Below are 25,994 nucleotides of genomic sequence, written 5' to 3' on the forward strand. Positions count from 1 at the left end.
GATAGAGTGATCTCCTGGCCTTTAAAAGCATGCATACCTATCCCTATACTATACACATGGTGGTGAGTGCATACCTGGCGTTATACCTGACAACAGTGGAGCGTCACATTGCTATTGATTTCCAGGGAGCTTAACATTGCCTTTGATGATGAAGTTAGTTCTCTCTCTGATTTCAGCTCCTCCTCCTCCCCCTTCCTGGATAAGCCTCTTTTGGGCTTCGACTCTGGCGGCTTTTCGAACTTGAATCAGGCCTGGCTTGTACTTCTACACCTCCATTCCTTCAGCTTGAAACACACTTCTAGATCTTTGCATGGCTGTCTTTTCATCATGTAGCTCTCCTATCCTAGGTCACCCCCTCAGTAACCATTATACAGGTTTTGCAGAGAGGATATAAAGACTTCCCTGAGAAAACAGAGAGGATTATCTACTTATTGGGCTTTCTGTACAGCTATGTCCCTGAATCAAACTTAGGACAACTTGTTTTTAGTATGGCTGCTGATGAAGGGGCAACTTGTAGAAAAGAGAAACAGTGATTCAGTGGTGAGTGGGGAGGTTGGGATAACCCATATTGTCCAGGGCTATTCTGGCAGGCGAGTGGGAGAAGGAAAAATGCACCTTACCCACCAACCCAAGGGACTTACTTTCTTCTCGCTATTTAATATCCCATCTAGTAACAATACATATGCTGAGAATGAGCTGCTTAAAGCAAAAAAGAAAATGTTCATAATAAATACCTGTTATGGCCAACAGCTCATATAAAATGCAGAGGTTTGTTTCCTGTAGGATTATTTCCTTAGCAATCCTGTAGCTGTGTCAGCAGCCTTCCTGCTGCTTCATTGGGAACAGGGAAAGATACATTTTAGATTTCAGTCCTGAGGAAAGAAACTGAGTGGAGAGGCAACTGGCACACACAGACTGCTTGCCTTTCATAGGGTAGCTAAAGTGGATATTTTCTTATGACTCCATCCAGATTTGGCATATTTGGCAAAGGCCTTCTCTCCCAAGATGTACCCAAGGGCTTGTGAACTGAATCTCCAGTGCATCTGATAGGGGAGGACTGGCCTAACTAGAGCTGATATTCATTGTGAGCTGTAGCAGTATCCATCTTAAACCTAATGATTCCCAAAGAACACTTCCTTTCCCAAAGGCACTTTAGGAACGAGCCCATGTGTTTGGGAAACTGGGTTAAATAAGCTTTCTTATATGATTTCTCAGAATCTTTAGGATAATAAAGACCTTGATTGTAAACCAACCAAGAAGGACTAATGTTTGGCTTATTTCTTAAATGTGTTTGGCCATAGAAACTTTCTTCCAAGAGGAGTCTTCAAGGAAGTACTTTCAAAAAGGTGTTCTAGATACATGCTGTGGATTGTTGGTCCACTTTCTGGAACTATAAAAGGCAGAGAGAATTGCATCCCAAACCCATCCCCTACCACCCAAACCTCCTCTCAATTCCTTTAATCTGTACTTTGTAACTTTCTTCCAGGAGACCGTACACCTAGCTTCCAGGTAAATCATTGGCTTGGTCATTTGGGTCGTGCTCATGTATTATAGAATAGAGGATGGATGTGTCAGGACTACTGTTCCCAAATATTGGACATGTATCACTTACAAATGTATTTTATGTCTCGGGATATCATCTGCCTGCGGCACCTAAGTAATCTGACTGAAGTTAATTGTGAAGTTCAGACCTTTAAGGAAGGTGAATTGTAGTTTTTAGCATCCATTTCATCAGAGCGTGAGACAGTGATGAATGATGTCAAAACAGAGGGTGCAGAATAATGTTTTCCAGAGGACATTTGTAATCCTTTGTGGTGAATCTAATATATACTTACTGAGTCAGCAGTTCAAAATGACTCATGCCCCATGCTATGGTGTCCGCACATAATCCCAGGACCTAGCCACTCCTAGATCCTCTGTATTTTGAAGATCTTGATCTGAACGTATTTCAGTAGGATTTTTTAGGTTCAGATCTGCCCCAGGGAAGCCTTGGGCAGAGGAGTAAGTTGTCAGGGTTTCTTGGGACTTGGCCTATTCAGAGGTCTTGTAAAGGATACCATTTATTTATATCTCAGATTTAGTAGTCTAACATAAGGACCCATAGCTTGCTTAAGAATCTATAAGTGAGTAACTTAAAATTTAAAATAACTTCAACGACAAAAGATGAAGGAAAAGTGAATGTGAAAAGAAGAGCGATAAGGTTATTCATGTCACAGTTAGTAACTGACTTCTGGGATACACATCTCCTACTGGTTAGATAGGTTACCGATATGGATATTACCCTGTGATTTGGGCGAGGCTGTTCACTGAGAGCACTAGATGGAAGTTTTAGTTTGCCAAAGCAAGACAAATGCAGCTTTCCCAATAAGCATTAAAGAATCAGCCAGAAAAGTTAATTGGAACAGATTATGAATTTTGCAACTTGGGAACTTCTCATGAAGTTGTATGCTTCACATATTTTAGCTTGTATCATTTAAAAAGGTTTTTAAACATTGCTCAGAGATGAAGACATCATTTGAAGAATATTAATGAAAAATATAGCTTAATTATTGAGTCATGTTTCATATTAAGTTCTTTCATGTAGGATCTTTTAGAAAGTATAATGCATTTTCAAATATTACACATATGCAGAATTCCTTGAAGAGGATCAAGGATCTTCGCTCACTTCATGGATCATTGATACGGTATATTATGCTCTCAAAAACAATAAATCTTTGAAGTCTGGGGGGAAAAATATTCTGTGATGGACTACAGCTTCCATTTCCATTATCTTTTTTTTTAAAGATTTTTAAAAAAATTTTTTTATTTGACACAGAGACAGTGAGAGAGGGAACACAAGCAGGGCGAGTGGGAGAGGGAGAAGCAGGCATCCTGCAGAGAAGGGAGCCCGACAGGGGACCGATCCCAGGACCCTGGGATCATGACCTGAGCTGAAAGCAGATGCCCAACCACTGAGCCACCCAGGCGCCCCTCATTTGCGTTATCTTTTAACAATGAAAAAATTTCTAATTTCAAGCAGTTCTCTCCAGATCTTGGTTTTCAAAAAAGCAGGGAGGGTAATTGAAAAATTATTTTTCTTTTATGAGGTTCTTGATTTCTTGCCCATTCCAACTCAGTGCTATATGCCCCATTTGAGCTCAGATTGGTGCCTCTTTGATTCTGCCCTTACTCCTCAACATGTTTACCAACTCTCTGTTCTTCACCTTTTGTAGAACTTTTAAAAATGGTAATGGAAAATCAAACTAGTAAGAGTTCTTATAAGTGATGGCAGCACTGGAAGGTCTTACCTCTTTCTAGAGCATGCACAAATGCTACAGCAAGCAGAAGGACCAGGATCACCTTCATCTTTCTGCCAGCAAGTTCTGCAGCACCCCGTCTCCTGTACATGACCCAGTACAAAGTAGCAGCCCAAAGTAACCAATTTCTTTTTACTAAGATTCCTGACTGTGAACTAATCAATTATTAATCTCTACACAGAAGCAAGGGCAGTCATCCTTGGCCCACAAGAGGTAAAATAATATCAATCAAGGCAAATAGACACTCTGGGGAAAATATAGGACATTTTAATCATTAACTTTGTCAAACTGCCAAAGAGGGGATACATAGAATTTTTTTTCCCCACTGCTGCTTTTTTCTAAAATTAATGTATTAATTGGCACATATCCCTCCCCCCACCCCAACACTTACAGGGTTATGTGTTTTGGACCTTCCCTACACTTCTCATATTTAAACGGAAACCTGGAGGTTTCTCTCTATTGGTCTGCTTTTCTTTCTTCAAATTTACTACACATAAGGATTACCTTAAAATATTGAAGACTAGATATTTTTAAGTCCTAAGGCGCAAGGGGATTAGAAGCCAATTTATCACAGTTGCCTGGTTTCATAATCTTAATGTTCTAAAATTTTATTGAAGATGGTGGGATAGTACTTTATGTGCTATATTACACCTCTTGAAGCACTGACATATTTTAATACATATTTTTAAAGATATTTATGAGCAAAACAGAGTGAGCATGAGAGGGGGGAAGGGCTCTCCACTGAGTGAGGAGCCCAATGCGGGACTCGATTCCAGGACCCTGAGATCATGACCTGAGCTGAAGTCAGACACTGAACTGACTGAGCCACCCAGGCACCCCTATTTTAATACATATTAAAAATAGCCCTTAAAATAAAACATTGAACCCAGTTCTAAACATTGAAACCCCCCCTGAACCCCTCGGATAGAATACATAGTCAAAAATTCCATTAAAGTCACCATTTTAGTGTTCATATTTTAGCTAAGTTTTAATTTAAGAAAAATGTCCTTAAACCAGTAGAGATGTTTTGTCTTGTGTTATTTCCTTTGCACTCATATACTTCCAACAGCAAGTGACAAGCTCGGCCTCTACTGTTCTTTCACCCACCATGGTTCTGTTGATGATTTCTTGGTTTAAGGTCCAGTTCTAATGTGATTAGAAAATATCACTGGGATTTACTGAGAAAGATGAGAAGAGTAAATTAATGTTTGAACTTGAAGACAGTACAAGTCTATCAAGGAACCTCACAAGTAAGTGATATCAAATACTACAGGATATTAAATGAGAAAAATAATATCATGTAAATTGAGCTTTATATGGAACCCATATGTAGCAGCTGAATGCAATGTGTACTTGAATCTACCATTAAAACAAGCATTGTCCCAAACCTGGGAAAAAAAAATAGCCCTTGAAGTGAGGCAAATAACTAGGATGGTGGTGGTAAATGACTTACCCCAAATCACAAAAGCTCGTTGCAAATCTTGGACTCCCTAGAGCTCATTTAAAGTTCTTTCTATGGGGGTGCCTGGATGGCTCAGTTGGTTGTGTCTGCCTTAGGCTCAGGTCATGATCTCAGGGTCTTGGGAATGAGCCCTGCATTAGGGACAGGGGTGGAGTCAGGTCCCTGCTCAGCGGGGAGTCTGCCTCTCCCTCTTCCTCTGCCCTTCCCTTGGCTTGTGTTTTCTCTCTCTCTCTCTCTGTCTCTCAAATCTTTTAAAAAAAATTCTATGAATTCTATAAAATTAGTATATTTTGGGATACTATAGCTTGAGAGCTCACAGTGGCCTCGTGGAAAGCAGAAGAGGGAGTATTTTACAAAAGAGGGGACCAAGTCCCAGATAGGTTTTGTAACTTGCCCAGAGAGGCACAGTTATCATTCATCCCATCATTGGAATCGGGTCAGTGCCTGGGTCTTGCAGTAGCCCTTTGTTTCCAGAAACAGTGTCAGGTCAGGATTGGGACACAAGCCCTGAAACCAAATCCTTACTCAGTTCTTATTGGCCCTGTAATTTTGGGAAGTTTTTTTTTTTTTAAAGATTTTTTATTTATTTATTTGACAGAGAGAGTGAGAGAAAGCACAAGAGCAGAGGGAGAGGGAGAAGCAGGTTCCCCACCTAGCAGGGAGACCGATGTGGGGCTCGATCCCAGGACCCTGGGATCATGACCTGAGGCCAGGGCAGACGCTCAACTGACTGAGCCACCCAGGAAGTTTTGTCTAAGCTTTATTTTCCTTGTATGCACAGTGGTGATAACTCTAGTACTGTTGTCACAAAGTTGTTGTGAGCTTAATGAAGATAATCCATGTGCAGGGTTTATATCAAACGGATGATGACATTAACATTATCTATTACTGTTAATGTTAGCTATTACTGTTATTCTAGTTATTCATGTTCTTCACTGGCTCTCCAAACCAAGAAGGTCACTGGGACTCAGTGGAATATTTTTAAAGCCAGCCCTGTATCCTGGATTTAGGACCATCACAGACAAATGATCTAGAATTTCAGTATCCATTTAGTAGATAAGGATTAATTGCATGGGCAGATTCCATCCAAATCTTAGTAAACTGCTCTAAGAGTTTACATTTTTAGTCTGATCCCCCATCTGTATTGAAAATAGTGGGGTTTTAGGTTCAGAAAATGGAGTCCAGTTAGTTGGAAAAAGATGTCTGCTTTGATCTTGTTTAGTTACCTCTGTAAGGCCAATGGAAATCTGTGGTAAAGGAGTTGAAAAGATACTATAAACCTTGCTAGAGACAGAATGGGAAGATAGTCTTGCTGTTTAAGAACCAGCTCTACACTGTTCAAAGATGAACTTTCCGCCTACTAAAAATCTTCTAAACTTTTCCTTTGGCTAAACTATGAGTTTACTTTGTAAGTTAAAAAATGCTTTAGTCTTACTGTAAATTATTTGGAAATCAACTCTAAATGAGGGCCAAAGAGTTTAAAAAAAAAAGAAACCCAGAACTCAGAATAACTGACAGATTAGTTTCCATTTTTAAGATAACACAACATATGTACTCTTAAAGTTTTTAATTTAACAGTATTTTAGTCATCTTTTGATTAGTTCATTTAAAGATATATTGTTTCCCATTAAATTTGCTACAGGGTTTAAGATCAGCCTGTTCTTGCACTTAAAAAAAATAACTTTATCTCTGCTTTTGCAATAGCCTCTACCATTCCTGTTTAATGACAAACTACATGTAGCAAGAATTGCAACATCTCATTTAGGTGTCCTCTTGAGAAATCTCTACACAAGCTGCCAAATGCATTCCCCTTGGCTGAGTATCTTTTTCTAACTGAAAATTAGCTGTCACATGCTAGTAGCTAAATATATGAATCTTTGGTCTGTCTTATTTCTGTAAGTTTCCTGAATCTTTCAAATATTGATTGCTTACAATGATTCAAAATTTGGGAAGAAATAACCCTAATTGGCTTAAATGAGAAGTCTCATGTTGCAATGACTAGTACATCTGAACTGTTACAGTAGCAGTTATGGCAACTTAAATTTATTATTGAAATAGATTTTTAAAAAAGAATTCTTTATTAAATAAGCAGTAGAATTTTACAGTTGTTTTGCCTGTGAAGAATTGAAATGAGGCTCTTGGCTGGCTCAGTTGGTAGAGCATGCAACTCTGGGTTTCAGGGTTGTAAATTCCAGCCCCACTCTGGGTATAGAGATTAGTTAAAAACAAAATCTTAAAAAAAAAAAAAGTCTTCACTTTATCTTGCCGTTAGCTTTAGAAGAAATGCAGGTTTTTTACATAAGCAAGGCTAGTTCTAGGCAAAATTGTGAGACAAAGCCAATCTTTATTCTTTCCCTATTTTCTCTTCTTTTAGTAACTCCTAGACCATACACTTTACCAAAACTGTATTTTGAACACTTCTATGCTGCTATAGGCTGCTTAGAAACTCTTCCATTATAGTGTAACAGTAGAAATTGCCTTCAAAATGATTTCATTTGCCAGAATGTTCTTTTAATTCAGATTCTCTCTATGCTATTAGTGTGGTGTCAGTGTCTTGCCCTGATGAATGACCTCATGAGATGGATGTGTTAATAGCATAAAGTATGTATTATCCTTAAAGTTGATGTTCAGAGCAGGAATAGAACATGATCTACATTGCAGAATACTTTTAAGATTTTATTTATTTGAGAGAGCACACGAGCTGGGGGAGGGGCAGAGGGAGAGGGAGAGGCAGACTCCCTGCTGAGTGGGGAGCCTGATGTGGGGCTCAGTTCCAGGACCCTGAGATCATGACCTGAGCCAAAGTCAGATGCTTAACTGACTGAGCCACCCAGGCTACCCCAGGTCTTTTTTTTTTCTTTTCTAATTCTTATTTTAATTCCAGTATAGTTAATAGTTAATAGTTAATATGCAGTGTTATATTAGTTTGAGGTGTACAATATATTGATTCAACATTTCCATACATCACTCAGTGCCCATCACCGGAAGTGCACTCCTTAATCCCCATCGCCTATTTCAGCCATCTCCCTACCCACTGCCCCTCTGGTGACCATCAGTTTGTTCTCCATGGTTAAGAGTCTGTTTCTTGGTTTCTTGTTTTTTTTTTTTTTCCCTCCCTTTGCTTGTTTCTTAAATTCCACAGATGAGTGAAATCATATGGTATTTTTTTAATCTCTGATTGACTTATTTTGCTCAGCATTATATTCTCTAGCTCTATCCATGTCCTTGCAAGTGGCAAGATTTCTTTTTTTTATGGCGGAGTAATATTCCAATGTATACATCACCTCTTCTTTTCCATTCATCTGTTGATGGGTACTTGGGCTGCTTCATAATTTAGCTATTGTAAATAATGCCGCTATAAACATAGGGATACATGTATCCCTTTGAATTAGTGTTTTTGTATTGGGGGGGGGTAAATATCCACTGGTGAAATTACTGGATTATAGGGTAGTTCTATTTTTAACTTTTCAAGGAATCTCTATACTGTTTTCCACAGTGGCTGCACCAGTTTGCCTTCCCACCAACAGAGCAAGAGGATTCCTTTTTCTCCACATCCTTGTCAACACTTGTTGTTTCTTGTGTTTTTAATTTTAGGCCTTCTGACAGGTGTAAGGTGATAGCTCATTGTAGTTTTGATTTGCATTTCCCTGACGAAAAGATGCTCAACATCACTGATGATGTATCTGTTGGCCATCTGTAGGTTGTCTTTGGAGAAATATCTGTTCATGTCTTCTGCCCATTTTTTAATTGTTTTTTTTTTTTTTTTGGTGAGTTTTAGAAATTCTTTGTATATTTTGGATACTAACCCTTTATTGGGTGTGTCATTTGCAAATACTCTCTCCCATTCAGGAAGTTGCCTTTTAGTTTTGTTGATTGTTTCCTTTTCTGTGCAAAAGCTTTTTATTTTGAGGTAGCCCTAATAGCTTGTTTTTGCTTTTATTTCCTTTGCCTCAGGAGCCATATCTGGAAAAATGTTGCTATGGCTGATGTCAGACATTTCTGCCTGTGCTCTCTTCTAGTATTTTTATGGCTTCAGGTCTCACATTTAGGTCTTTAATCCATTTTAAGTTTTTGTGTATGGTATAAGTGGTCCAGTTTCATTCTTTTGCGTGTAGCTCAAAAGCCCAACACCATTTTTTTAAAGAGACTCTTTCCCATTCGATATTCTTTCCTGCTTTGTCAAAGATTGACCATATAATTGTGGGTTTATTTCTGTGTTTGCTATTCTTTTTCATTGATCTATGTGTCTGTTTGTGCCAGTACCATACTGTTTTGATCACTACAGCTTTGTAATGAAATTCGAAGTCTAGAATTGATACGTCCAGCTTGGCTTTTCTTTTTCAAGACTTCTTTTGCTATTCAGGGTCTTTTGTGGTTCCATAAAAATTTTAGGATTTTTTGTTGTATCTCTGTGAAAAGTGCTGGTGGAATTAAATGTGTGAATTGCTTTGGGTAGCCTAGACATTTTGACAAGATTCTTCCAATCCATGAGCGTGGAATGTCTCTCCATTTCTTTATGTCATCTTTAATTTCTTTCATCATTGTTTTATAGTTTTCAGAGTACGGGTCTTTATTGCTTTCGTTAGGTTTATTCGTATATTATTGTTTTTGGTGCAGTTGTAAATGGGATTGTTTTTTCAATTTCTCTGCTGCTTCATTATTGTATAGAAATGCAACAGATTTCTGTACAATGATTTTTATCCTGTGACTTTACTGAATTTATCAGTTTTAGTAGCCTTTTTTTTTTTTTTTTTTTGGTGAAGTCTTTCAGGTTTTCTAATCGTAGTGTGCTGTCATCTGCAAATAGCGAAAGTTTGATTTCTTCCCAGCTGACTTGGATGCCTTTTATTTCTTTTTGTTGTCTCAATGCTGTGAATAGGACTTCCAGGACTATGTTGAACAAAAGTGGTGAAAATGGGCATCCTTGTTTTTTTTCCTGACCTTAGCGGGACATCTCTCTGTTTTTCCTGCAGGGTATTCTTTTTTTTTTTTTTTAAGATTTATTTATTTATTTGAGAGAGCAAGAATGAGAGAGAGAGAGAGAGCACATGAGAGGGGGGAGGGTTAGAAGGAGAAGTAGGCTCCCTGCTGAACAGGGAACCCGATGCGGCACTCGATCCCGGGACTCCAGGATCATGACCAGAGCTGAAAGCAGTCGCTTAACTGACTGAGCCACCCAGGCGCCCCCAGGGTATTCTTTATAGGACACCCATTTTTCTGTTCTCGAGTCCCATGAGAAATCCCAATATTCTTATAATCTCCCTTTTTATTTAAGTTTATTCATGCTGCAATTCCCTCATTTGCAATTAAAGGCTTTCTAACTAACATGTTAGGCCAATCTTCCCTCTGTTGCTATCATTTATCTAAAATGTAAATGAGACCATATTATTGCCTCCCTACTTATAACCCTTTAGTTAATTGCCTGTGTTTAAAGTTCATGACTATATCCTATGCATCTCTGTAAGGTTCTCTTTGCCTCACATATTAAAATTTAGTACAGCTGAACTGCTTGTGGTTCACTGAGCACATGGCATTGCTGGTTTCCAAAGGTCTTTGTTTCCATTCTTTTCCTTGAAAGAGCTCTTACTCTATTTTGTGTCTGCTCTCTTAGTTTTCAGTAGAAGAAGACTTTCACTTATTTAACATATATCTAATTCACACCACTTTTTTCCAGGTTATCATGCAAAGCTATTGGTGTTACCATGGCATGCAGACCTCTAGGGTCCTCATGGACCTTCTAATCTAGTTAGGAAGACAGATGATGAAAACAAAATAGCATATGTGTTGAGTGGTGAATATGTGGAGAATGCAGAAGAGATCAGTGGATACAGAGAGGTCAGTTTGAAGGCTGCTTCAGGAATCCAGGCAAGGCATGACCGTTGCTTGGCTTGTGGTACTGGCAACGGGATGGGGAGACTCTGTTTAGGACATAGAATCAGGGGTGATTAACCAGATGTTAGAAGGGAGAAAAAGTCAGAGGTGAGCCCCCAGGTTTCTGGCCTAAGCAAGTAGGTGACTATTAATGCCATTTTCTATGATAGGATACACTGGAGGAAACAGTTTGGGGAAGATGCTGTGTTAGGAGGAACTCTGAGTCGGCACATGGATCTACTACTCTGGAGTGCACAAGAGACATGGATTTTCAGGCTACACTAAGTCTTCCTGCACTGTGCCCTGTTCACCCACAGTGCTCTAACTCTAGCTGAGACTCATTCATCTAAGTGTTCCCAACAGCTAGCACAGAAACTCACCATTGTAAATCTTCAATAATAGTGTAATGGAGCAATTTAAATATCTAGTGAGGTTGTCAACCCTGTGTTTGAAATTAAAGACTATGATAGAACTCTATAATTTGTTTTTGCTCATTGAAATACAGGTAAAATATGAACAAGTCAATTCATTTAAATTTTGCACTTTCATGCAAATCTACAAATGACTCATTTTGTATTTTAAACAAGAGGCTATTATATATTCAACAGAGTACAGGAGTTAGAAAATCTCACAAATACATATGGGTTTATTAAGCAAGATGACTTCATTTATTTTAAAAGGAAAATTTGAGTTGAAATTAGAGATAAATTAACTTCCACCATGGTTCTGTCTGCTAAGGCTGTGGCTTAAGAAGTCTTAAATACATTGGCAAATAATCATAACTTTCCCCCAAACATGTTCATAAAGAAATAAACCTCACTGAAGAGAACATCAGATATTTAAGAGAAATGCTTATTTAGACTAGAAGCAATCAATTTTGTCTTCTGCTTGGAAAAGCAAACATAAAGAAAATGGAATTTAAAAAAACTCAGGAACAAATTTCATACGAGATTGCCTCAACCTTAAACAAGTAGCTACAACTCTGTGCACCTCTCCTGCTTGATGGAATGAAGAATTCTGTGGTCACAACTGCCGCGGCTATAGTCCTAACTAGGGAACTGCCAGCTAAGAATGCCTAAGAAAAAGTGATGGCTAGGTTCAGTTCATTAAGAAGAAATCCCTTTATAGCCACTTCTTTTTCAACTATTTTCCAATAATGGCGCCAAGTAATTTGTGAAAACAGGCCCGAGTCTGAAAACCGCAATTACTTTTTGGAGAGCGTTGCAGCAGTAGCATATTTTTTGCATCATTTAGAGTGAAGGAGGCAGGGGTTGATAATGAGAAAATGAGAGAATGAGGATAAAAATAGAAGATGAAATAAAGGGCGCCTGGGTGGCTTAGGCGGTTAAGCATCTGACTCTTGGTTCTGGCTCAGGCGCTGACCTCAGGGTTGTGAGATCGAGCCCCACACATCAGGCTCTGTGCTGGGGGGGGGCATCTGCTTGAGATTCTCTCTCCCTTTGCCCTTCTGGCTCGTGCTTTCTCTCTCTAAAAGAAATAAATTTTTTTTAAAAAAAGAAAGAATGAGAAAATAAGCCAATTTATAGTAAAATATCCATCATGAACAGTACAGATTGATGTGACTGAAATGTACATATTTCTTTTCCACATTTTTTAATGCTTTCTGAGAAGAGAATGAAGTCCTCAAGAATAGAATATGTGTTAATATTTGTAGCCTGTTCATTAAGGGCTTCTAATGTTGCCTTCCAGCCATTCTCTAATAAGCAGGACTCTAAAGAGAAAAGGCTGGGAATCTGAATAAATGAAATTCATATTTAAATTGGATTACATGGGCTTAACATTTCCAGGATCATACTGTAACAAATAAAAGGTAACATATTTTCCCCAAGTAGAATTTATTAGATTATCTTGGTTTTCATGAATTTCTTTTTTTGGGGGGGTTTGTAATGTCAAGAAATAGGAAATTTTGAGAAACTAATTATAATAGGCAGAATGTAGGCATACCTCTGAGATATTATAGGTTTGGTTCCAGACCCATATCCCAGTAATGCAAATATCACAGGAAGACAAGTCAAATTATTGTTTCCCAATGCATAGAAAGTTAAATTATAGTGTAGTCTGTTAAGTGTACAATAGCATTGTGTCTAAAAAAATGTACATACCTTAACTAAAACATACTTTATTGCTAAAAAAAATGCTAACCACCATCTGAACTTTCAGCAGGTTATAATCACTGATCATAGTTCACCATAACAAATATAATGATAATGGAAAAGTTTGAAATTGGTGATGATGAGAATTACCAAAATGTGGCACAGAGACACAAAGTGAGAAAATGCTGTTTGAAAAATGGTACTGATACACTTGCTTGATGCAGGGTTGCTACAAACCTTCAATTTGTGTTTACAGAAAACCAAAAACAGTATCTGTGATGCTCAGTAAAGCAAAGCTTAATAAACCAAGTTATGGGAGTGTGCCTGGTTGGATCAGTCAGTTAAGCATCTGCCTTTGGCTCAGGTCATGATCCCAGCGGCCTGGGATGGAGCCCTATGTTGATGGGCTCCCTGCTCAGCGGGGAGCCTGCTTCTCCCTCTCCTGCTCCCCATGCTTGTGCATGCACATTCTCTCTGTCAGATAAATAAAATCTTTAAAAATAAAGTAAAACACAGAATGCTTATAATGCTCTTTTCTCTACCTCTCCACCCCAAAAATGTTCACATCCTAATCCTTGGAACCTGTGAACAGGTTATTCTACATGGTAAGGGGGAATTAAGGCTGTTAATCAGACTACCGTAAAATATGTAGGTTTTCCTGGATTATCTGGGTGGGCCCGATGGAACCACAAGAGTCCCTTAAACATGGAAGAATAAGGTAGAAGTTTAGAAAAGATTAATAAGAGATGTGAGGAGGAAAGTAGAGACTGGAATGATGTGATTGTTGACTTTCAAAATGGAAAGGGGACATGAGCCCCAAAATGCAGGCATCCTCTAGAAGTTGGAAAGGGCAAGAAAACAAGGGTATTACCATCTCCAGTTCTGAGAACTTTCCTTTTTTTTTTTTTTTTCCATTTCTGTACTTTTTTAGCTTCTTAAATTTTGGAACTGGTGTTATATACATAGAGACTTATAATTACTTCTGATAAATTACGCCTTCCTCGTTATGTCCTTCTTTATGTAATACTTTGGCTTGTCTAATATTAATATAGCCATGACAGGTTTCTTATACTTTTTACATGGTTTGTCTTTTTCCATGTTTTCACTTTGAAACTGTTTGTCTTTGTACTTAAGTGACTTTCTTGAAAAAGGCATTTAATTATATCTTTTTTTAAAAATTAAGACATATTCTCTTTTAATTGGAGTGTTTAGTTCATTTATGTTATTGATATGATTGAATTTGAATCTACCATCTTATTTGTTTCATGTGCTTGAATGCTTTTCCATTTTTCTCTTTGATATTCTGTTCTTGCCTCTTTCATGTCAATTGAATATTTTTATCATTCAGCTTTTTAACTATTTTTTAGTGGTTGCTCTAGGACTAACATTATCTTTAATATATCAAAGCTTATTGGTTTTACATCTGACACTTCACACTTCCCATTTAACATCTGATAGGTTGTATTTCCCACTTTCCCACTTCTCATTTCATATTTTCACTTTCCATTTCATACATTTAAAACTTACACAGTATAATACCATTTACCCATACCACCCTTTGTACTATTTTTGTATTCGTTCATGTTTTATAAACCTTTCTAAGTTATTCTTCTTGGCTTATTTAGCACTTTAAACATGTTTTCTCATTAACTTCTTACAAGTAGTTAGTGGTAGTTTTTACTGCTCTCAGGTATATGGTGTGTCTGATTGCTTTCAGTATTAGTGCTTTGTCTTTGGTTTTCTCTAGCCTTTGTGCACAGCATGGTTCCCCCCCTTTTTTTTAACTTATTTAAGAGAGAGAGAGAGGGAGAGAGAGAGAGAGCCAGAGCATGAGCAAGAGCCGAGAGGAGGAGGCAGAGGGAGAGGAAGACTCCCTGCTGAGTGGGGAGCCCAACATGGGGCTCCTTCCCAGGACCCTGGGATCATGACCTAAGCTGAAGACAGACAGTGTAACCGACAGAGCCACCCAGGTGTCCCCTATGTGGTTCTTTTTACATCTATCTCAAGGTTTCATTGAACAGATTGTCTGCAATGTTTTTCATCAAATGTTTTTCATCAAATTCATCAAATAATGTTCAACCATTATTTTTGAAGGACTTTTCTGCTCTAATCTTTTGTTTGGGGGTATAATTACACATGCTCCTAGTGGTATATTAGACTATCTGATGTTAACCCAGAGCATATGTCCCTGAGGTTCTAGTCAGCTTTTTTAACCTTTGTTCTCTCTCTTCCTCAGTTTGGATAATTCCAATTCATTAGCCTCAAACTCATTATTCTTTTATCTCCAATCTCATTCAAAGAATTTGGCATTTTTTTTTAGTTTTAAAATTTCTATCTTTTTATAGTTTCTATTTTGCTACTAAGTTTCTTTGTTTACTTAAGACCATATTTGTTTTTCTTTAAGCATATTCTTTAAATCTTCCTTCATATTAATATAAGCTGCTGTGGGACAAACAAAAACTAAAAGAATTTGTGATCACTAAACCATCCCTACAAGAAACATTGAAAGGGGTCCTCTAAGCAAAGAAAGAGCCTAAAAGTAACAGACCCGAAAGGAACAGAGACAATACACAGTAACAATCACCTTAAAGGCAATACAATATCACTAAATTCATATCTTTCAATAGTTACCCCGAATGTAAATGGGCTAAGTGCCCCAATGAAAAGACACAGGGTATCAGATTGGATAAAAAAAAAACAAGACCCAGGGGTGCCTGGGTGGCTCAGTCATTGAGTGTCTGCCTTCGGCTCAGGTCATGATCCCGGGGTCCTGGGAGTGAGCCCCACATTGGGGTCTCTGCTCAGCGGGAAGCCTGCTTCTCCCTCTCCCACTCCCCCTGCTTGTGTTCTCTCTCTCACTGTCTCTCTCTCTGTCAAATAAATAAATAAAATCTTTAAAACAAACAAACAAACAAAAAAAACCAAGACCCATTGATACGCTGTCTGAAAGAGACTGATTTTAGACCCAAAGACACCTCCAGATTTAAAGTGAGGGGGTGGAAAACCATTTACCATGCTAATGGACATCAAAAGAAATCTGGGGTGGTAATCTTTATATCAGACAAATTAGATTTTAAACCAAAGACTATAATAAGAGATGAGGAAGGACACTACATCATACTTAAAGGATCTATCCAACAAGAAGGTCTAACAATTATAAATATTTATGCCCCTAACATGATCAAAGGAACACATCGACAATAATACAATAATAGTAGGGGACTTTAACACCCTCCTCACCAAAATGGTTAGATCATCTAAGCAAAAAATCAACAAGGAAATAAGGGCTTTAAATGACACACTGGACCAAATGGACTTCACAGATATATTCAGAATACTCCATCCCAAAGCAACAGAATACACATTCTTCTCTAGTGCCCATGGAACATTCTCCAGAATAGATCACATCCTAGGTCACAAATCAGGTCTCAACCAGTACCAAAAGATTGGGATCATTCCCTGCATATTTTCAGACCACAATGTTTTGAAACTGGAACTCAATCACAAGAGGAAAGTCGGAAAGAACTCAAATACATGGAGGCTAAAGAGCATCCTACTAAAGAATGAATGGGTCAACCAAGAAATTAAAGAAGAATTAAAAAAATTCATGGAAACCAATGAAAATGAAAACAAAACTGTTCAAAATCTTTGGGATGCAGCAAAGGCAGTCTTTTCTTTTTTTTAAATTTATTTGACATAGAGAGAGAGAGAGACAGAGTGAGCACAAGCAGGGGGAGTGGCAGGCAGAGGCAGAGGGAGAAGCAGGCTCCCCACAGAGAAGGGGGAGCCTGATGCGGGACTCGATCCCGGGACTCCGGGATCATGACCTGAGCCGAAGGCAGTGGCTTAACCAACCGAGCCACCCAGGCGCCCAAGGCAGTCTTAAGAGGAAAGTATATAGCAATACAAGCCTTTCTCAAGAAACAAAGGTCTCAAATACACAACCTAATCCTATACCTAAAGAAGCTGGAGAAAGAACAGCAAATAAAGCCTAAACCCAGCAGGAGAAGAGAAATAATAAAGATCAGAGCAGAAATCAATGAAATAGAAACCAAAAGAACAGAACAGATCAAAGAAACTAGGAGCTGGTTCTTTGAAAGAATTGACAAGATTGATAAACTCCTGGCCAGACTTATCAAAAGGAAAAGAGAAAAGACCCAAGTAAATAAAATCATGAATGAAGAAGGAGAGTTCACCACCAACACCAAATAAATACAAACAATTATAAGAGCATATTATGAGAAACCATATGCCAGCAAATTAGACAATCTGGAAGAAATGGATGCATTCTTAGAGATGTATTAACTACCATAACTGAACCAGGAAGAAATAGAAAACCTGAACAGACCCATAACCAGTAAGGAAATTGAAGCAATAATCAAAAACCTCCCAACAAACAAGAGCCCAGGACCAGATGGCTTCCCAGGGGAATTCTACCAAACATTTAAAGAAGAATTAATACCTATTCTTCTGAAACTGTTCCAAAAAATAGAAATGGAAGGAAAACTTCCAATCTCGTTTTATGAGGCCACCATTGCCTTGATCCTAAAACCAGACAAAGACACCATCAAAAAGAATTACAGACCAATATCCCTGATGAAGATGGATGCAAAAATTCTCACCAAGATACTAGCCAATAGGATCCAACAGTACATTAAAAGGATTATTCACCACGACCAAGTGGGATTTATCCCTGGGCTGCAAGGTTGGTTCAACACCCCCAAATCAATCAGTGTGATACAATATGTTAATAAAAGAAAGAATAAGAACTATACGATACTCTCAATAGATGCAGAAAAAGCATTTGACAAAGTACAGCATCCTTTCTTGATTAAAACTCTTCAGAGTGTAGGGATAGAGTGTACATAACTCAATATCATAAAAGCCATCTATGAGGCTCTCTGCTCCTCCCCGTTTGACAGACAGCTGCATCTTCTGGTGCAGTGCCAGCCATGTCCCCAAGACACGATGGTGAAGGTCGGAGTGAACAGATTTGGCCGTATTGGGCTCCTGGTCACCGGGGCTGCTTTTAACTTTGGCAAAGTGGATATTGTTGCCATCAATGACCCCTTCATTGACCTCAACTACATGGTCTACACATTCCAGTATGATTCCACCCATGGCAAATTCCACAGCACAGTCAAAGCTGAGAACGGGAAGCTTGTCATCAATGCAAAGTTCATCTCCATCTTCCAGGAGCAAGATCCCACCAACATCAAATGGGGTGATGTTGGTGCTGAGTATGTTGTGGAGTCCACTGGGGTCTTCCCCACCATGGAGAAGGCTGGGCCTCACTTGAAGGGCGGTGCCAAGAAGGTCATCATCTCTGCTCCCTCTGCCGATGCCCCCATGTTCGTGATGGGTGTGAACCATGAGAAGTATGACAACTCCCTCAAGATTGTCAGCAAGGCTTCCTGCACCACCAACTGCTTGGCTCCTCTGGCTAAGGTTATCCATGACAACTTCGGCATCGTGGAGAGACTCATGACCACCGACCATGCCATCACTGCCACCCAGAAGACCGTGGATGGCCCGTCTGGGAAGCTGTGGCATGATGGCTGAGGGGCTGCCCAGAACATCATCCTTGCTTCCACTGGCACTGCCAAGGCTGTTGGCAAGGTCATCCCTGAGCTGAACAGGAAGCTCACTGGCATGGCCTTCTGTATCCCCACCCCCAATGTGTCCATCCTGGATCTGACCTGCTGCCTGGAGAAAGCTGCCAAATATGATGACATCAAGAAGGTGGTGAAGCAGGTATCAGAGGGCCCCCTCAAGGGCATACTGGGGTACACTGAGGACCAGGTTGTCTCCTGTGACTTTAACAGTGACACCCCCTCCTCCACCTTCGATGTTGGGGCTGACATTGCTCTCAAGGACCACTTTGTCAAACTCATTTCCTAGTATGACAATGAGTTTGGCTACAGCAACCAGGTGGTGGACCTTATGGTCCACGTGGCCTCCAAGGAGTAAGAGCCCCCTGGACCACCAGCCCCAGCGAGAGCAAAAGGAAGAGAGAGGCCCTCAGCTGCTGGGGAGTCCCTGCCCCAACTTATCCCTCAAAACACTGAGAATCTCCTGACCTCCACCGTTTCCATCCCAGACCCCCTGAAGAAGGGGAGGGGCTTGGGGAGCCCTACCTTGTCATGTACCATCAATAAGGTATACTGTACCCAGCCAAAAAAAAAAAAAAAGGCCGTCTATGAAAAACTCACAGTGAATATCATTCTCAATGGGGAAAAATTGAGGCCTTTTCTCCTAAGATCAGGAACACGGCAGGGATGTCCAATCTCACCACTGCAACTCAACATAGTACTAGAACTCCTAGCCTAAGCAATCAGACAATGAAAAGAAAACGCATCTGAATCGGCAAAGAAGAAATGAAACTCTCACTCTTTGCAGATGATATGATACTTTATGTGGGAGACCCAAAAGAGTCCACCCCAAAACTGCTAGAACTCATACAGGAATTCAGTAAAGGGGCAGGATATAAAATCAATGCACAAAAATCAGTTGCATTTCTATACACTAACAAGACAGAGGAGAAATTAAGGAGTCGATCTCATTTACAATTGCACCCAAAACCATAAGCTACCTAGGAATAAATCTAACCAAAGAGGCAAAGAACCTGTACTCAGGAAACTATAGAATACTCATGAAAGAAAGTGAGGAAGACACAAAGAAATGGAAAAAACATTCCATGCTCATGGATTGGAAGAACAAATATTGTGAAAATGTCTATGCTACCTAGAGCAATATACACATTTATTGCAATCCCTATTAAAATAACATGAACTTTTTTCAAAGAAATGGAACAAATAATCCTGAAATTTGTATGGAACCAGAAAAGACCCCAAATAGCCAGAGGAATGTTGAAAAAGAAAAGCAAATCTGGTGGCATCACAATTCCAGACTTCAAGCTCTATTACAAAGCTGTAATCATCAAGACAGTACGGTACTGGCACAAGAACAGAAACATAGAACAGAGAGCCCAGAAATGGACCCTTGACTCTATGGTCAAGTAATCTTCGACAAGGCAGGAAAGAGTGTCCAATGGAAAAAAGTCTCTTCAACAAATGGTTTTGGGAAAATTGGACAGCCACATGCAGCAGAATGAAACTGGACCATTTCCTCACACCACACACAAAAAATAGACTCAAAATGGATGAAAGACCTCAATGTGAGAGAGGAATCCATCAAAATCCTAGAGGAGAACACAGGCAGCAACCTCTTCGACCTCAGCCGTAGTAACTTCTTCCTAGAAACGTCGCCAAAGGCAAGGGAAGCAAGGGTAAAAATGAACTATTGGGACTTCATCAATATAAAAAGCTTTTGCAAAGCAAAGTAAATAGTCAACAAAACCAAAAGACAACCCACAGAATGGGAGACGATATTTGCAAATGACATATCAGATAAAGGGCTAGTATCCAAAATCCATAAAGAACTTATCAAACTCAACAGCCAAAGAACAAATAATCCAATCAAGAAATGGGCAGAAGACATGAACAGACATTTCTGTGAAGAAGACATCCAAATGGCCAACAGACACATGAAAAAGTGCTCAACATCACTCGGCGTCAGGGAAATACAAATCAAAACCACAATGATATACCACCTCACACCAGTCAGAATGGCTAAAATTAACAAGTCAGGAAATAACAGATGTTGGTGAGGATGTGGAGAAAGTGGAACCGTCCTACACTGTTGGTGGGAATGCAAGCTGGTGCAGCCACTCTGGAAAACAGTATGAAGATTCCTCAAAAAGTTGAAAATAGAGCTACCTTACCAAGTTTAGATTTTCTTGGGGAAAAAAAATGTTTCTTCATTTGTTATATACCCTTAGAACTATTTCCAGAGACTTTCACTAGTTTCCCTGGGGGAGCAAGTCCATGGTGTTCCTCATACTATCATGCCAAAGGAACTACAAGATTTCTTTTTTGGGATGATGAAAATGTTCTAAAATTGGATATGGTGATGGTTGCCTGACTATACTAAAAACCATTCAATCTTATATCTTAATCAGATGAACATTATGGCATTTAAATTACATCTCAGTAATTTTGCCATTAAAAAAAGAATGTATGAGGCTTACTAAAATGTGGTTACTGTGTTGAGAAGGGAAAAGAGAGAGAGGTTAAGCAGTGCTAGAACCTTCCAGGTCCCACACCCCACTAGTGGAAAGGCTTCATCACCACCTTTTTAAACATCAACAAAACATCCAGCTAAGATGCTAAAAAGACTACACTCTAGACATGTAGACCTCATTGGAGAGTAAGATCTACTCTAGATCCACCTGTACAGAGCCTAATATCCAAGTCCTTACAAGAGCAATAAAAGACAGCATTTAGAGGGGTTCAGTCCCTCCAAGTTACAGGGGCTTGGGAAACACTTTGTGCTTTTCATTCATCCACCCTAAGGAAAGGCAAAATTAAGCTCACGCAAGTTTAAGATGAAGTTGTCCAATAATTGAAGTGCCAACTGAAAAAAAGTCAAATCTTTATAGGAATATAATGGAATGCAGTGTTTTTTTTTTTAAATAACATTCAATAGTGTCCAGTGTTCAATGAAAAAGTTACTACATATGAAAAGAAACCGAAAAATGTCACCGATAATCCAGATAAAAATCAGTCACTAGAAACCAACTTTGAGATGGCCCTTGCATACTGTTCAGTAGACAAAGACTAGAAAGCAGCTTATATATTTTTTATTAACATATAAGGTATTATTTGTTTCAGGGGTACAGGTCTGTGATTCATCAGTCTTACACAATTCACAGCACTCACCATAGCACATACCCTCCCCAGTGTGCATCACCCAGCCACCCCATCCCTGCCAGCCCCCTCCACTCCAGCAACCTTCAGTTTGTTTCCTGAGATTAAGAGTCTCTTATGGTTTGTCTCCCTCTCTGGTTTTGTCTTGTTTCATTTTTTCCTCCCCCTATGATTCTCTGCCTTGTTTCTCAAATTCAACATATCAGTGAGATCAAATGATAATTGTCTTTCTCTGATTAACTTATTTCGCCTAGCATAATACCCTCTAGTTCCATCCACGTCATTGCAAAAGGCAAGATTTCATTTTTTGATTGCTGCATAATATTCCATCGTATATATACACACCACATCTTTATCCATTTGTCCGTTGATGGACATCTAGGCTCTTTCCATAGTTTGGCTATTGTGGACATTGCTGCTATAGACATTGGGGTGCACGTGCCCCTTCAGATCACTACATTTGTGTCTTTGGGGTAAATACCCAGTAGTGCAATTGCTGGGCCGTAGGGTAGCTCTAAACTTGGACAGTCTGTGGTATTTAAAACAAGACCCACTCACTCCTTACTCCCAGCTCAGCAAGACAAGTATAAGTACACAGGACTCCCTTTTCCCTCATCTCTCAGTTGGTAGGGCTACCCACCAGAGGGCCAGGATGCCAGCATTTCTCCTCCTACCTTTATCTACCTGTTATTGAGGCTAAGCTCCAGGTGAGTGTGGCTGAAAAGTAAGTGCCCCTTTTCTGCCCAGCTCCTGCTCATGGGATATAGATTCAACCTTGGCCATGCCATCACTGAGAAAACTTGAGCCCTAACTGTCCTTGCTGTGGTTTGTGGGTAGGAGCTCAAGGACAAGAGAGGCACACCAAGGTGACCTGGGCCTGATGTCTGCTCCTGCCACTGAGTGCTCAGCTCTATTTCACTCTTGATTTCTTAGGAGAAAGTATAGGGGTAATCTTCATGACAATGGATTCCTAGATATGACACCAGGATGATAAATAACAAAAGAGAAAACAGATAAATGGACTTCATCAAAACTAGCGTCCTTTGTAGGACAAAGGTTTTTACCAAGAGCTTGAAAAGACAACCCTTAGAGTAGGAGAAAATATTTGCAAATTATATGATAAGGGTCTTGTAACCAAAATATATAGAACTCTTACAACTCAACAATAAAAAGACAACTGAATATAAAAAAAAAGGGGGGGGTAAAGGATCTGAATAGACATTTCTCCAAGGAAGGTATATAAGCTGACAAAAAACACATAAAAGATGCTTGACCTCATTAGTCATCAGGGAGATGCAAACCCAAACCACAATGAGGCACCACTTCATACCCAGTTGGATGACTACAATCTCAAAGTTGGATAATGTGTTGAGAATGTGGAGAAATTAAAACCCTCATAAACTGATTGTGGGGGATATAAAATGATGCAGTCACTTTGAAAAATGGTCTGGAAATTCCTCAAATGGTTAAATATAGTTACTATGTGATCCAGCAGCTCCACTCCTAGATTTCTTCCCAAGAGAAATGAAACTTTATGTCTACACAAAAACTTTTAAACAAACGTTTATAGCAGCACAACTCATAATAGCCAAATGGTACAAACAACCTAATTGCCCATCAGCTGATGAATGGATAAACAAAATGTAATATATCTGTATAGAATACTGGGAATGAAGTAAGGATACATGTTTAACATGGATGAACCTCGAAACCATTATGCTAAGTGACCACCTATTACATGATTCTATTCATGTGAAATATCTAGAATAAGCCAAGCTATGGAGACAAAGTAGCTTAGTGGTTGCCTAGGTTAAGGGAAATGGGGGAATCAGTGGGGTGATAGCTAAAGGGTATAGCCTTTCTTTCCTTTTTTTTTTTTTTTAAAGATTTACTTATTTTAGAGAGCGAGTGCACATGCACACACATGGAAGAAAGTGGGCAGAAAGAGAATCTTAAGCAGACTCTCCACTGAGTGTGGAGCCCAATGCTGGGCTTGATCCCACAACCCCAAGATCATGACCTGAGCTGAAACCAAGGGTCGGTCGCTTAACCAACTGAGCCACCCAGGGGTTCTGGAATTTCTTTTTGAGGGGATGAAAAATTTCTAAAATTGACAGTGCTGATGATTGCATGTATCTGTGGATAGATTAATATTTTAAATAGATGCATTATATGGTATGTGAATTTTATTTTAATAAAGGTAGTATCAAAAAGAAAAATTATGCATAAGCAAGGCTTATATGTCTTTGCGCTCTGCAGGCACAGCCCAGTCTTTGTCCTAGATCAAATGGGAAGCTCATTGTCTCCTGAGCACATTTCCTACTACCATGCATATTCTCCTCCCTCACCCCATACCCTATGCTGCAAATTCCTCCGTTCAGTGGGGCCACTGTGCTCTGCATGGATTGCAGCTTGTTGCAGTTGAGGTCAGTGCATTTTCTACAAATAGAGAGCCAGGGTGACCTTGGGGCTTAGCTTCTGAGGTTCCTTATTCAGAGGGATTCAAATTTAACTGTTGTCTAATGCCTGAAAGCAGGTACCTCATTAATGGTTTCTTACAGCAGGAATTCTAGCGTGGTATTTGATTTTCCTGTTATTCCTTCATACCTGGAAGAGGATATACTCTTGATACATAAACAGAATTACAAATACCTAAAATATAAAAGCTCTGCCTATAAATGTTGACAATAATTATTTAAGAATATCACAGTCATATTTTTAAATGACTAGTCTTTAATTTTTAAATATTTGTATTCTGCTTTCCTATAACTTCATGGTAGTTTCTTCTTTTTACCTGTTCTCAAAGTTGATTTTGAGATGAAAATTAATCTTAGTATTAGAAAAACTAAGTGTTTGAAAATACCAACTTAATTTTAAATTTGTAGAAGTGAGGAAAACATCTATTTTTTTGAGCTAATTGACTTAATTGTAGTCAGTCTTCAATAATGCCTTTATTTCTTTGGAAAGTAGATTTTATTTGTCTTGACTAAGTATTGGATATAAGCCTTTATTCTAATAGCTCCATACACTTATTATTTTATTTTTCACTCTTACCTATTCCAATAAATACTTCATTGTTTTAAAGTCTTAGGTTCTCCAGTGCTTTTAATTATTGCAATTAATGTTTATTTAGACTTTGAGCTTAATATTTTTATTCTTTTGATATTTACCTTCTAGCATTATTCACATGCAAGATCATATTGGCATTCTGCATAGAGCTGTGCCTACACTGATCAGGTTAGGTCAATATGTTCTTTAACAGAAAAACAAGACCCTTAGGATAGTCTCATCAACACTTGTGATGTTATAGGGAATTAAAAAATCAAAACGTACAGAACCTTTAAGTTGTTTTCACATTGGTTTTCTCATTCTTGATATCCCAGAGTTTAATTAGTGCTGTTCAGACATTCTTTTGATTGAATCGATTGGATAGCAGCCGAAATTGCTGCCCAGTTTAGTCAAACCACCATTTGGAATACTCAGATGGGGGACTAAGACAGAAAGATCTGAGGAACTCAGTTTGATGTCATACATAAACTCTAATTTGGTTGAGGATAAAAGGAACTAGCAAAGAAAAGTTTCCTGGTAACAGAAATTTATTCTCAGTCTATTTTTGAACCAAATTTTTTTTTTAAAAGGAAGACATCTGATTACCTATTAGAAAGTTCACTTCTGATTGTCACTTCAAATATGGAGACTTTCAACAGGTTAATGTGTAATGAATGGTGATAAATTACCTATTTCTCCCTGTTCTGCTTTATTCAAAGTACTGCCATGTGAATTCTATACAAGATGTGCTCTGAAAAAGGAGTCCAATTAAAGGGATATGCGGGATACAAACACTGGCTATTTCTGTTATTCTATTTTTTTGTCCTCTTCAGATATCAGGACTCTACTGCTTTCCCACAAACAAAATTTGGTGTAAAATCATAGCTCTTAAAAAAAAAAGAAACAACCAAAAAAAAAAATCAAAAACAACAACAGAAAAGCAACTCCGGAGTACCTGGGTGGCTCAGTAGGTTAAGCGACTGCCTTCGGCTCAGGTTATGATCCTGGAGTCCCAGGATCGAGTCCCACATCGGGCTTCCTGCTCAGTGGGGAGCCTGCTTCTCCCTCTCCCTTGGCCTGCTGCTCCCACTGCTTGTGCTCTCTTTCTGTGTCAAATAAATAAATAAATAAATAAATAAAAACTTTGACATATGAGTGACTGTAGATGAGTACTGATACCAGCCATATCATATACTTCAATTGCTTTACAGCTTGTAAATCACTTTCCTATACTTCTTATTTCATTTGCTCTGGACCATTTATGCATTGGTAGTTAGAAGATTATAAAATAATTTTACAAATAAGAAAGCTGAGGCTTAGAGTACCAATGGTACTTGAAATTCTTTGAGATTAAAATACAAAACCTGACTCCAGACTAGTGTTTCTCGCTAATTGAATTAGTCCAGATCATCACCATTGATAGATAAGGTAGATA

The 25,994-nt window shown here is 38.9% G+C and overlaps 1 protein-coding gene and 1 pseudogene across 2 annotated transcripts in view; one reads left to right on the plus strand and one right to left on the minus strand.

Annotated features, from left to right (window-relative positions):
* Positions 1 to 3,444, minus strand: part of GC (GC vitamin D binding protein) — a 32,263-nt gene extending 28,819 nt beyond the window's left edge. The window contains exon 1 of one of the 2 annotated variants that reach the window (XM_025887283.2): positions 3,288 to 3,443. In XM_025887283.2, the coding sequence (XP_025743068.1) occupies positions 3,288 to 3,387 (100 nt within the window). In that variant the 5' untranslated portion in view covers positions 3,388 to 3,443. Of the gene's footprint in view, positions 1 to 3,287 lie in introns of both variants that reach the window. The other variant, XM_073891778.1, reaches the window with a different exon arrangement.
* Positions 3,445 to 17,711: 14,267 nt separating this feature from the next.
* Positions 17,712 to 18,918, plus strand: LOC112835756 (glyceraldehyde-3-phosphate dehydrogenase-like; annotated as a pseudogene).
* The last annotated feature ends 7,076 nt before the right edge of the window (positions 18,919 to 25,994 follow it).

This window comes from Callorhinus ursinus, unplaced genomic scaffold (genome assembly GCF_003265705.2).
Source record: "Callorhinus ursinus isolate GAN/ISIS: 27379988/994484 unplaced genomic scaffold, GSC_fseal_2.0 scaffold4, whole genome shotgun sequence".
NCBI lineage: Eukaryota > Metazoa > Chordata > Mammalia > Carnivora > Otariidae > Callorhinus > Callorhinus ursinus.